This window comes from Eremothecium cymbalariae, chromosome 1 (assembly GCF_000235365.1).
Source record: "Eremothecium cymbalariae DBVPG#7215 chromosome 1, complete sequence".
NCBI lineage: Eukaryota > Fungi > Ascomycota > Saccharomycetes > Saccharomycetales > Saccharomycetaceae > Eremothecium > Eremothecium cymbalariae.
The window spans coordinates 678,142-691,510 of NC_016449.1; the positions used below are offsets into that span (position 1 = coordinate 678,142).

Below are 13,369 nucleotides of genomic sequence, written 5' to 3' on the forward strand. Positions count from 1 at the left end.
ATGCTTCATGGTCATGCTAATCTCATATGAACTATGCTGTTGTAGGTGTATGTTTGTGACACAAATGACTGGGGTTTCAATTGAACTGCCTCATCAAAATGTGACGGGCGTCAGTGGCCTATTAAAAAATTCCATTTAATTACCAGGGTTTAGTAAATCGTATAACTTATGTTCAAGAAGAACAAAAGGACTGTTGCTAGGTTTAACACCATCCTTTATCCAAATGCTATAAGATCCCATCATGTTTGCCATCACAATGTCAGTGAATAGACGATCACCAACAATAGCAATTTCAGATGGGCTTTTTACGATTTGCTTATCATAAAAGTATTTGAAAACCTCATCCTTACAGCCTGGTTTCTTAGTCGCGTGTCTTAAAACGTGAACACCTGTGTTGGCTTCCAACATTTGAGCTTGCTTGTGCTCAGCATCAACATTAGTACCAGCGGTATTGCTGACAATGAGCAAGTGCGAATCTGGATACGCTATAAGTAACCGTTTCCATACGTTATCATACTCCGGCCAGACTTTGTCATCATGTGGGTAAGCAAAACAGTTATCCTTATCAAGCACAACTGCCTTTATTTCTGAATGTAAAGGAACTGTCAGTTCCCCAAAGTTTGATATAACGGTTTTCGGTAGACATAATTTAGGGTTCCAAAGAAGCTTAAGAGCGTTTAATGTGCCGCTCAAATTGAATTCGAGCACCATTTTAAATATACCAGCGCCTATAAATCCACTTCCAAAGCACAGGCAGGTAACGACTTGATCTTAGTTCTAAATTTGGAGGCTTGCCTATAATATAATTGCGAACCATCCATATGCATGAAGATGGCCATAAAGTTCGCTCGAGAGAATCATTAAATACGATGTGATTACTTAATCACAAAGTGCGGGTAACGGAGTTGATTGCTTGTAAATTCCTTCGCTTAATTAATTGTTCAAACTCATTGAAGAACATTCAAATGATGATCTTCCGGATGTTAAAGAAGGTTGAACACAATATCTATCCTTTAATCAGCTGTATATGTCTATGGAAAACAACTCTTCAAAGTTGAAAACGAATTTTCGAAGAACTAAAAGGAATAATCAATCGTCGAAAGGCAAACCGAGTGATTCACATCTAGGCAGCGCATGGAAGAAACCTGTAACGAGTGATAAATTAACTCAAGGTCAAACCAATGGTTTTGATGAACATGAAGATGAAGAAGGAACTACTTGTTTTATCTGTGCTGATACTTTGAAGTTTGTTGCATTATCTCCTTGCAACCATCAGACATGTTTCAAGTGTGCATTTAGACAACGTGCATTATATCAGAAGAACACATGCCTTGTTTGTAGGACTGATCATGAGTATCTCATATTCACGGATAAACTTGATGCTACTTTTGCGACGATTAAAGAGTCTGAAATTTTTTCCGTTAATAAAAAATATGGTATTAAATTTACTTTATCCAGTGCCGAAGCAGCAACATTACAATTATTGAAATATGTTTGTCCTTATGGAGATGTAGGCAATACTGACCTGGATTCGTTTAAGAACTATAATGAGCATTTGAAGAATGAACATAAGAGAATTATCTGCACGATATGTGCGGAAAACAAGAAGGCATTTCCATCGGAATTGGAGATCCTTACGTCTAATCAATTGAAGACGCACAATACGTTAGGCGACAAGAGAGGTTTTAAAGGTCACCCGTTGTGTGGTTTCTGCTCTGGACAGAGGTTTTATTCGGATGATGAACTTTATATCCATATGCGCGAGCGTCACGAAAAGTGTCACATATGTGATCAGATAGATTCTTCTCAACCACAGTATTTTAGAGATTATGATCAATTGTTTAATCACTTCAAGCATTCTCATTACATCTGCACTGTCAAGTCATGCTTGGATTCCAAATTTGTGGTCTTTAGGGATGATTTGGATTTGCAGGCCCATATTTTAAAAGAACATGGCAATATTGCAGGAAACAAGAATAAAATTTCTTTAACTAGTGGCCGCAGATTCCATTCGGAGTTGTCATCCTCGAATCAGAGCTTTTCACGCAGTGTAAATGAGCAAGCATTTAGTTCTGCACAGGCTACAGGGCTCTCCGGCACGCCATCCAATCAAGATACCCCAGAAATGAAGCTTAGAAGGCTTGAAGAAAGGGCAAGACATTATCTGCACTATTCCCAAAGTTCAATGGAGAGATTTGAACAGATTAACAATAGTTATAGAAGCAATGCGATTACTGCAGTTAGTGTTCAGAAACGCTACGAGCAGTTGTTTAATGATCCTCAAGCTGATATTTATTTGTTGATTCGTAACTTTGCAGAAACGTTCTTGGAGGGATCGATTAAGCACAAGGAGTTGTTTTCAATATACAATTCAGAGCAAGAAAGAAGAGAGCGCCAGATAAAATTCCCACCACTTTCTAGTGAGTCTTGGGATCAGGTTTCTCTTTATGGGGCTAATTGGCGGAAGACTACACCAAACAAATCTTCAAGTGCATCGAGATTTAACTTTCCTTCATTAAATGACACAGCTAGAGCAAAGTCTCCTCCTGTTAAAAAGGAAAAGATAGTGAACACATCCTACAAATCTACTCTTACTTCCACCTCATCATCTTCATCAGGAAACACGTTTAATGCTAACACTGACTTCAAACCTACTTACTTGAAAAATAAGACTAAAACAGAAAGCAAGCATTTGACGTCCTCCCGAAATTCAGAACTATTCCCCCCATTACCATCTATTGATCCAAAGAAACAGCGTCCCAAGCCTGTAAACCATGCTTCGATCCCTGATCCTATGCAGTGGGGGAAACCCAAGAAAGATCCAGCCCAGTCAACTAATACAATAGAAGATACACTGCCCATCAGCGGCAAACAAAAAGGCAAACAAAAAGGCAAACAAAAACAAGTTCTATTTCATTTTGGTATTTAGCTGTACAATTTCTAAACATCTTTCGGGCTATAGAAACGTTAGAGTGTAGATTATAATTACATGTAATATCAAATTGCCGGCTACTCCTATCTTATTGGCAGGATAGACTGTTTAGAGCAGTGCTGTCTGCACAGTGGACATTCGCTACGTTCAGTACACCAATGCATAATGCAATTCCAGCAGAACAGATGTCCACAGGGCAAACAGCTAGGATCAACCATATCTACAAGACATAAGATACAACTGCGTGAATGCTCTGGAATCAATGGCAAACATTTAGGGTTACTCAAATCAATGTGTGTAGTGGATTCAGAAGGTATACCCGTCAAAACATCATCAGAAGAGGCAACATCATGGTCAGATGATTCCAAATATGATTTCGTCATACTGTTCACACTTGGCAAAACTTTAGCTAGTATTTGCAAAAATACAATACCACCTAGTATTCTGTAGCTTCTCGAGCTTGATGTTCTGAATTCTTTTTCATCCTTATTAATATCATGTCCAATAGCATATCGTAGACCAAAAACTCGTTTAGATAATTGATAGAACTCGCCTGTGAGATAAAACGCCAATAAATGTATATTTAATATGTTGTCCATGATGTCTTTGAACATCAAGTTGCTGAGGTAGTTTAAAACAGTGCGTCTTTTGCAGTTAGCATCATCAGCATCATTATCAAGGTACCTCGTCTTGGTATACTTAAACAACTTCGATAGACCATAAGGCAAAATCGCATAAGATAAAATAAATGCCATTCGCTGCCACTTTTTAACCAACCCTGTGCCTCTTTTATCAACATAGATTAAATCAACATATTCTTCCCCTAATGTTCTCTTATTCTTTAAAGTCGTTAATGATAAATATAACAACTTAGCACTGAGAAAAATCTCTTGAGAATATCTATTCCTAAAAAATTGCCCTTTAATAGCCTTTATAGCATCTTCCAACTTGTTTCCAAGGATAGATTCTATGTAGATATCCTTCTGATGGGCTTGTACTGTAATTGAACGGAGGTTAGTAATTCAAGAATGAGACATAGAAGCAATATTTCCAAAACAAAAAGAAGACATACCAATACTTGGAGCATCTGCAAAGGGGAATACTTTAGATTCTTCACTCATGAGCCCCAATTTAAACAGTCTATTGATCGAATATGATACTGAGGGTAATGATAGTTGTTTGAATTAAGTTAAAAAACATGCGGGGCTTAATTATGTATGAAAATTATTGCCAAATGATCCTCTTCCAAGTTTGCCAGACCTACGAAATAAAGCCGTGATATAAAATGGATATTGATGGACTGTCAAAGGCATTGAAAGGAGATTTGCGTCTGGAATTGAAGGTCGAGGATTACATTGCATCATTGAATGCCCTTGTGAATGAAACTGACAAGGTCAGAAACGCTGAGGATGTCGAGGAGATTATAATTAGGTCGATCAAAGACCATAGTACTTCAAGGGCACATTTTCTTATGATGTTTAAACAAAAGCCTGATAGGTTCTTAGATTTACTTGGTGATCTATCAAGCAGGGCTATATCAGCAATTGTGGATAGCTTTAAAAGTGTTGATGATACCATTCCACTTATGTTGGAAATTAAGAGAAGAATACGGGCTAAGAAATGCAGAAGTGACGGTTTGCTCAAGTTGGTTTACCAGTTGTTGGAAAGATATGTATATAAGTTTGAAGATATCGTTTTCTTAGCAGAGGAACTTCCATTTCATCTCGAGAGTACTGATATCAGGCCATTGGTGCTCCTAATTTTTGCACAGTTGGATAATAAGTATAAGAGGACTTTTAACGAGAAGTTGCTCGATGTTTTCGACACGTTGACAATTGAGGCGGATGCAGATCACACTGAATCAATGAATGCTATATTAAATACTTTAAGCGAATTATATCCTGTTCTAACCAATATATGTTCGGAGGCCTTTCTAAGTGAGGAACTTCAGACAGTCTTGAAAAGAAAGATACTTCGGAACGATTCTTTGATTAAAAAGGGGCTGCAGCTGTTATCCGTAGCATGTATTGATGAATCAGTTAGAAAATATATTGCAGAACAATACTTCCCCATAATCGAGGCATCTTTATCAAACAATGAACTAAAATTGCATTCCGCATTGGTTTTAGTTAAAACCTGGTCATTTAGTAAACTAAAGAATACCAAAGTCAAACAGTTAGGCAACATTTTCATTCAAAATGTTGAATCGAATGATGAAAGGGAACAGGAAATTGCTGTTGAAGGGTTAGCATATCTAAGTTTAATCTCTTCCGTACGAAATGGCATTCGATCAAACGGAAATGTTTGTTTGGAGTTAGTTCAACTGGTTGTTGATGAAAAAACTGAGTCTTGCATAATATATGGTATTCTTTCCTTACTTGCAAACTTAAGCACGTTTTCTGATGAGTGTACTCCTGAACAATCCTCAATTAACTCATTAAAGGCATACGCAGAGCTGAAAAATCCAGTTGTGGAAACTCAAACAGGAAAAGAAGAAGAAGAAGATATTTTTGCCTTTATTGATGATTACATCGTCGACTTGCAGGTGATTGGGTCTTTGAGTAACCGTCTAAAGGATTTGATGCCAAGTTGTAGGGACCAATTTGTCAAATTAATTTACAATGCTACAAGAAAACGACACTTCATATCTGAATGTGTTAAACAAGGAGCAACAAAGGCATTACTGGGTTACCTTGGAAATATGCCCATTCAAATTCAATTTCGTTTGTATGCTATAAGGGCCTTGAATAGTATTTTGATCAACACTAATCCCAAACTTCTATTCAATCATTATTCTCCGTTGAGCACCGTGCCGTATTTGTTCGAATTGATACCAGGCAGAGATGGAAATGACAATGAGGAGTTATTAAACGCTTTAACCACAAGAGATAGCTATGAAGCATTACTTGCTTTAACGAATTTGGCCGCCACAGATAGCGCTGATAGCTTATCCAAACTCATCGTATCGGATCCTCAATGTTGGTCAAAGATTATGAATTGCATTTTAGACGAAACAGTTCAAATTCAAAGGTCTGTATTGGAACTACTCAGCAACTTAATGGCTTACCCCTTACATATTGCTGCCAAGTTTTTAATTTTGGCAATCCTGCAAGTGTTAAGAATTTTGACATATTGGTTGAACTACTGCGCCTTAGAGATATCAAATCTCAAAGAGCTGTTGCTGCGATTTTCGCCAACATAGCCACCCTAGTTCCGTTCATTGCCGAAGAATTATTGAAAAAGGATAGGCTAATTACTGCTGTGATCGAAACATTAGATGACCAATTCGAGGATTTAGAGTTGGTCCAGCGGCTGCTATTTCTTATCGACGCCCTATTAAATTCAAGTGGGCCTGATAAATTTAATCCTCTGCGCCACAACGAGCAACTGCAAATCGCCCTCAAGAAATGCACAAACAACTTAGCAATCAAGGAATCTATCCAAGTAAAGTTATCAGAACCCACAACACTGAATCGTCAGACTGAGCCTTCATAACTCTTGTAATCTTACATGGCAGATCTCATCAACTTCGTATATAGTTATTTATGATTACTATGGATATTGTTTAACTATGGTATTTTAAATACATCAAATCCTCTGTCCCTGTATAATTCACCTAATCTTTAACAGGATTTAATACTTAGGTTTTATATTAGAATTCGGGATCCTTAGTAGGTTAAGGTGATGAGTTCAAATATGGCTGAACGTGAGGAATTATTGAATGGCGACGATGTTTCGATCAGTTCGATTCAGCCTATTGTATCCGATATCGCTTTAGATGATGATGGAGAACAAAACGATAAAATCCAAGGATATCCAGTCGTTGATGAGAGTGATAAAGATCCAATTGTTGATGAAAGGGTAAAAGATCCAATTATTGAAAAATATCACAATGCTTGTCAGTTTGGGGATTTGAAGACGGTGAAAGAGATGGTTGAAACAGGTGTAATTGATGTGAATCAAGATTGGGATAGTAGGGAAAAAGTGTCTGGTTTACATTGGGCAAGTGTCAATAATCGGCTGAATATTGTTAAGTATTTGATAAGCCAAGGTGCAGATGTAAATATGAAGGGAGGAGATTTGGAGGCAACTCCGTTGCACTGGGCTTCCAAATCAGGATATGTTTACATTGTTCACTGCCTATTAGAGAATAATGCTGATCCGACAATATATGACAAACAAGGCTACAACTTACTTCATACAGCTACATTTTCATCGAATATTATGTTAATTCTGTATGTTCTTTTTACTGAGAAAATCCATATCGATAGCCCAGACCCTACTGGTAAAACGCCATTGCATTGGGCTGCATATCAAGGTGATTCGTTGACTGTCGAGGCCCTAGTTAGATTTGGAGCTAATGTGAAGGTTTTGGACTCAAATGGGTTCACACCAATCCATTGGGGCACTGTAAATGGCCAGTATAAGGTTCTAAAAGAATTAATTGAGCATGGAAGTGATGTATTTCAAAAAAACAATGATGGCAAAAATTGTTTTAATATAGCCAAGGAGATGAAAACAGAAAGTAGTTTGGAGACCGCTTTGTATGAGTGTGGGTTCAATAAAAATGGGTTTGCAATACGGAAATACTTTAAAAATTCAATGCATGCAAAGACAATTACTTTTGTCACTCCTGGTATTGTGTTACCACTAATCATTGGGTCTTTCGCCCATTATAGTATTTTATTTGCACTGCTATTCTCAATTTCTATAATAGGACTAGTACGCTATCTTTTATTCAACTTTGTGTTTCCTTCTTACATTTTAAAACGACATGGCACGATTCACAACACCCCATTACTCTCTGGATTGTTAGCTGGAACCATCTTCTGGATGTTTTTCATATGGATCACTAGAAACACCCTGAAATATCACAAAGGAGTGTATGCTAATATTATTCTTCCGGTGCTATTCATAACTGTTAGCTCTCTGCTTGTGATACTTATGCAGTCGGACCCTGGCAGTATTCCAGCTTCATCTGATCCCAAGGAAATTCGCGCCACCATGAGTGAATTATTGCGTATTGGGAAGTTTGATGCAAAACACTTTTGCATTCATTCATGGGTCAGAATTCCATTGAGGTCAAAGTACAAAACTGCACGAAATGTTTTGATAGCAAGATATGACCACTATTGTCCCTGGGTGTATAACCAAATTGGCTTCTGCAATCATAAAATATTCCTGTTTTTTATCATGTTTTTGCAAATTGGAGTATTTATCTTTGTAAGGCTAAGCATACGTTACTTTGAACTTGAATGGCAAAATCTGGATGACATACAAATGGACTGTCGTTCGAGTTTCTGCCCTCAATTATGTAAGGGATACTATTTGGACCCTTTCCACTCTTTCATGCTTGCCTGGGTGTGTTTCCAAACAATGTGGGTTGTAGCATTGACGTTCGTTCAAATCTTTGAAGCTAGCAAAGGTGTCACTGACTATGAATATCGTTTGTGGGTTCGCAAACGCAGAGGCATCTCTATTTCCGAGGAAACCTTCAGTTCCGTCCCAGAAGAGCTTATTGAAGAAGATGATAGCGAGGCATCCGAAGTTATAGTCCAAAGTAATCCCAACTCCGAACATAAACAGTGCGGTGGCCTAATGTCTAGCGTCATGGGTTGCGATATGTTCATCAACATTGTGAAATCATTGATAAAAAAGCAAACCCAAGATAATTCCACTCGCTTATCAAGGAATCTTGAGGTAACTGTTCCAATAGAAACAAACTACGGTTGGAGACAGAACTTGCAAGACTTCTGGCTGACAAGTGACCTGTCAGCGCCATATTGGCGTAGGTTTTTCCTTCCACCTGCAGGCTCCTTCGGCTTGTTAAATGGCGAAGTAGTCGACTATTATAAGTTATACAAGCTTCCAAAACGCACAATATCTGCTGAAGATATAGTATAATTTATTTATAGCCTCCAAAATATGCCATTTAACCAAAATCCTAAAAAATTGTTTAGAATATGATCACTATCATCGAATTCTAAAATTTTTATAGCAAGATCCGATCTCTGTTGGGACGCGCGCTTTTACTTTCTCTTGAAACCAACCACAAAATATCTAATCATCACATTTTAAGTTGGTGTTTATAATAGTTTTAACACATGAGCATACGTGAACGTTTTTTACAAGAGTGGTATAATGGGTATTTCAGGGTTGTTACCTCAGCTCAAAAGCATCCAACAGCCTGTAACTTTGCATAGGTATCGTTCGCAGACACTCGCAATTGATGGTTACGCGTGGTTGCACCGATCTGCCCATGCTTGTGCTGTCGAACTTTGTTTGGGGTTGCCAACAGACAAATATTTGCAGTTCTTTGTGAAGAAGCTTACAATGTTGCGTAATCAGTATGGGATTGAGCCTTATCTTGTGTTTGATGGGGATAGTATACAAGTCAAATCAGGTACGGAAACAAAGAGACGTGAGAAACGTGAAGAAAATCGGGCGATTGCCATCCGATTATGGGAGAGTGGTGACAGAAGGAAATGTGTTGAGTACTTTCAGAAGTGTGTTGATATTACTCCGGAGATGACGAAGGTAATTATTGACTATTGCGCAACAGCTGGTTTTAAGTATCTTGTTGCACCTTATGAAGCGGATCCGCAATTGGTTTACTTGGAGAAGAGTGGGATCGTGAGCGGTGTGATTAGTGAGGATTCAGATTTGCTAGTGTTTGGATGCCGTCGGTTGATTACCAAGTTAAACGAATTTGGTGAATGTATTGAGATATCACGTGGAGATTTCCATCATTTGCCTTCTAGTTTCCCTTTGGGTAAGCTAGATGATTCTGAACTCAGGACAATGGTGTGCTTATCTGGTTGTGATTACACAGCAGGCATTCCAAAAGTGGGGCTTCTCACAGCTATTAAACTAGTGCGTCAGTATCGTAGCATGGACAAGATCTTGATGAGTATTCGGCGTGAGGGAAAGCGAAAAATTCCTTCAGAGTTTGTTCAGGAATATACGTTTGCTGATTATGCATTTCAATACCAACGAGTGTATTGTCCTGTTTTAAGAAAGTTAGTTACACTAAATGAGATACCCAAAGAGCTTCGTGATGATGATCAGCTATATTGTTGTATTGGAAAGGGAATACACAAAGAAACTGGGGAGAAGTGCGTTATAAAGAACAGCGATTTAATTGACCACAAATTACATTCGCGTATTGCAGCAGGAGAACTTAGCCCATATAACTACCACCATGCATTGGTAAACAGGGAAATGTTACTTTTGCGACAGAAATCTGTTAGTCTTGGAACCAAGCCAATTGATTCCTACTGGAAAAAGTGCGGCGCAAAGGAAACCATATCTGCTTCAGTCAGCACCGCTTCTAGTACGCTGACAGTTGGAACCACTAACCAAGACCGGGTGGATCGGTTAGTGCAGAACCGCAAGTTGTTACACACAGAGAGTACTAATTCCCCCCAAAGCAGTATTTTTTTCAAGCCGGTTGTAGCTCCATCTGCCAAGCCTTTAGAGGCACCGGTTGCTACTCCTCAGAATAAAAATTATGAAAAAATGAATAATGAACCTGGAACTTGTAGTGAAACTGAGGGTGAAGTCACAGAGGAGCTTATTGCATTAGGTGAAGAGCTGAATTTACTACCTCCTATATTACCGTTGGTTTCTCTATCTCCAAAGAAGTCTGCTCAGGATTTATCGTCCAATGGAAATCACTTAGACAAGCCGTACCAAAAGGACACAATTCAATCGCCAACTTTATTAGACAAAGAGAACATTGGGGCGGAAGATGTGAGCGAGATTCTTGAAGAACTCGAAGAAGTGGAACATGCTGCAAAACATAATGATACCTCGATAAAGTTTAGTAAGGAACTGTTGGCCAATTTTAGGTATAGAGTTGGCGTGAATCTCACAAAACACCAACGTGTGCCCCTGGGTGAGCGTAGCACAAATTGTAAGATACTCAGTAATAAAAAACTTGTGATTACCAAGTTAAATAAACGCTTGGTCTCTAGATCTCTGTCAGGCGCTAGTGCTGCACCTTTGCGTCCCAGAAGTTCAGTGGAAGATCTGGAACCACAGATGATATCTGTACCATGCAGCACCAATAACGTTCAAAAAGCTTCCGGCAAGCGGTGTCAACGTCTTCCGCATCGTGGCATGCCATCATCCTCATCGAATTGCTCTCGTCAGCTCTCTCTTACAGATTTCATATACAGAGGCTAAGTGCTAAAATGTGCATTTCATATCCTCCCCATATACCTCCCTAAATAATAACTGCACTAATATTAAAAACATCTACATATCTAGGATCTATTAATAACAGTAACAGTACCAAGCTTTTTATCCTGGCTTGTTTCACTAACTCGCTCAGAGTAATACTCAACACCCTCCTCTTCATCTGTTCCATACCTCACGTCTCCCGTCCAACCATTAGCAAGCAAATAATTATAAAACTTGACATCATTCTCCATTAAATCACTCTCACGCAAATGTGGTACAAACAGCCAAGATACTAATATACCCAGCAAACCACATGCAGCAGCAATTACAAATGTCCACCTTTCCCCTAAACTATCCCTAATAGGCTGAAATGATCCTGTTCCTGCCACAGCGCCTGCCTTACCCACAGCCGCACTCAACCCATAACAAGTGCCCCGAACTGCCGTAGGAAAGCTCTCGGAACTGACTACTCCCAACATATCACCAGGCCCTGCATTGGCCAAGCTGAGCATCAAAGCATATAACACAATAAATAACGGAGTGATATTCTTTAATTTGTCATACCCACACCCAATTATTAGCCCAAAAATAATATATCCAGTAAATCCGAACATTAACGTGTATTTGCGCCCGATACGATCACAAAGGTATGCTCCTAAAAGCACACCGGGTACTGCAATGATGCCTAGTAACAAATTCCACTCTGCAATCTTAGTGAGATTTGACGAGTCACCAATGACAGATGAAATAATCGTCCCAGAAAATATCCCATTAGGGAATGTGACAAAATCATACATGAACCACGCGCCACACGTACCCACCATACTGCGCCAGCAATACTTGGTAATTAACCAAAATGGCACTTTGCTACGCATACGCCCACGTTCAAATAATTCATTGCTAGCCATCTTCCACCGGAAATAAAACACCGACAACGGCCACACACATCCTAACGCAAACATTGTTCTCCATACTGCCTCTAGTCGACCTGATCCTAAGATTGAATAAACTACCAAGAAGGTAGCCGTAGCAAATGGACCACCAAGCGAGAGCGGTAGGTTCGTGACAAGAACCATAATCCCACCACGACGCTTTTCTGAATACTCATTTGCAGCTTCATTTGCAGAAACAGATGAAGAAGGATATTCTGCACCAATACCCCATCCCACGAGTCCTCGCATCACCGTTAACATCCAAAACAACCCTGTAGGAGTGCTTCCGGTCGACACCGAACACATCACAGAACCAATAACTAGCAACAGAGTTGCCACTAAAATAGCCCACTTACGCCCCATGTAGTCACACGCAATACCAATCGATATCTGACCAAAAATTGTACCCACCAACGACGCATTGGAAACCCGCGTTGACACATCTGAATTGTAATGATCCCCATACTGCTTAGGGAAAACCCGATTTAGCATCGACATCACATTATTCTGATAACCATCTGAAATAAGCGCAAACCCTGCCGCTAAAATGCTAAGCATATGCAGCCATTTTTTGTCTCCCGCAATCTGCACTCTCAGTCTACGAGCTTCTGCATCGTATTTAGCATACTGTGGTGAACCAGCAACCTTAGAAGTAGAACTCATAGAATATAATAACAATCCCGGGGACTTTTGGAATTAAAAGACTTCACGATTTAACAAACTTGTGAAAAATATGTGTGAACAAATAAGCACTTGGCTTTTAAAATAACGACGATTAAACCTGATAACGTTTCAAAAAGTGGAAGCTATCCACCTCTTTATCAGTAGACAAGCAGTAACATTTAAATACAGAATGATAACAATAACCCCCAGCCGTCATAACCACAGTTACAAAGATTAACTATTTCATAATGCTGCAAACTGATTCAAGAGGTATGAAATAAACCTTCTCCAGGCAACAACACCCCCAGAACAAGTATTGAAAACCACATGGGCTGCATTTTACACATGAAACTAATATAGCAACCTAATGAGTCGTTGTACATCCTTTATATTATATTGTTAAGTCACGATGGTGATAGCATGGGTTTTCGGATCGGGGTTTCTTTTCTGACATAATCACCCAAGTCACGTGATTTGTGATTTGTGATCACGTGAAAATTTCTTTTTTGTTGTGCCTTTCGCTTTACGTCCTCGAGGCTGCGCTCGAGCGTTGCGAAAAAAGGAGATGCTCGAAGAATCTTTGCTATATTGTCAATTTCTCGATAACTGAAAATAAAATGGGGAAGTCAAGAAGACGACGGGTGGTCTGGTGTACCGT

General features: G+C 39.1%; 7 protein-coding genes across 7 annotated transcripts; 4 read left to right on the forward strand and 3 right to left on the reverse strand.

The window, feature by feature from the left end:
• Positions 1-135: 135 nt before the first annotated feature.
• GEP4 (phosphatidylglycerophosphatase) lies at positions 136-711 on the reverse strand (the record flags this gene model as incomplete). The annotated part of the gene is made up of 1 exon (XM_003644330.1): positions 136-711. One exon carries the CDS (start codon positions 709-711, stop codon positions 136-138), a length of 576 nt encoding a protein of 191 aa, XP_003644378.1.
• A 316-nt stretch (positions 712-1,027) lies between these two features.
• HEL2 (E3 ubiquitin-protein ligase HEL2) lies at positions 1,028-2,929 on the forward strand (the record flags this gene model as incomplete). The annotated part of the gene is made up of 1 exon (XM_003644331.1): positions 1,028-2,929. One exon carries the CDS (start codon positions 1,028-1,030, stop codon positions 2,927-2,929), a length of 1,902 nt encoding a protein of 633 aa, XP_003644379.1.
• Positions 2,930-3,015: 86 nt separating this feature from the next.
• Positions 3,016-4,053, reverse strand: PEX10 (ubiquitin-protein ligase peroxin 10; the record flags this gene model as incomplete). The annotated part of the gene is made up of 2 exons (XM_003644332.1): positions 3,016-3,929; positions 4,005-4,053. The coding sequence occupies 2 exons, from the start codon at positions 4,051-4,053 to the stop codon at positions 3,016-3,018; spliced, it is 963 nt and encodes a 320-aa protein (XP_003644380.1).
• Positions 4,054-4,217: 164 nt separating this feature from the next.
• On the forward strand, positions 4,218-6,134 carry SHE4 (She4p; the record flags this gene model as incomplete). The annotated part of the gene is made up of 1 exon (XM_003644333.1): positions 4,218-6,134. One exon carries the CDS (start codon positions 4,218-4,220, stop codon positions 6,132-6,134), a length of 1,917 nt encoding a protein of 638 aa, XP_003644381.1.
• A 482-nt stretch (positions 6,135-6,616) lies between these two features.
• On the forward strand, positions 6,617-8,836 carry AKR1 (palmitoyltransferase AKR1; the record flags this gene model as incomplete). Its single annotated transcript, XM_003644334.1, has 1 exon — positions 6,617-8,836. The coding sequence occupies one exon, from the start codon at positions 6,617-6,619 to the stop codon at positions 8,834-8,836; it is 2,220 nt and encodes a 739-aa protein (XP_003644382.1).
• Positions 8,837-9,073: 237 nt separating this feature from the next.
• Positions 9,074-11,119, forward strand: DIN7 (exodeoxyribonuclease DIN7; the record flags this gene model as incomplete). The annotated part of the gene is made up of 1 exon (XM_003644335.1): positions 9,074-11,119. One exon carries the CDS (start codon positions 9,074-9,076, stop codon positions 11,117-11,119), a length of 2,046 nt encoding a protein of 681 aa, XP_003644383.1.
• An 80-nt stretch (positions 11,120-11,199) lies between these two features.
• GIT1 (Git1p) lies at positions 11,200-12,711 on the reverse strand (the record flags this gene model as incomplete). Its single annotated transcript, XM_003644336.1, has 1 exon — positions 11,200-12,711. The coding sequence occupies one exon, from the start codon at positions 12,709-12,711 to the stop codon at positions 11,200-11,202; it is 1,512 nt and encodes a 503-aa protein (XP_003644384.1).
• Positions 12,712-13,369: the final 658 nt, after the last annotated feature.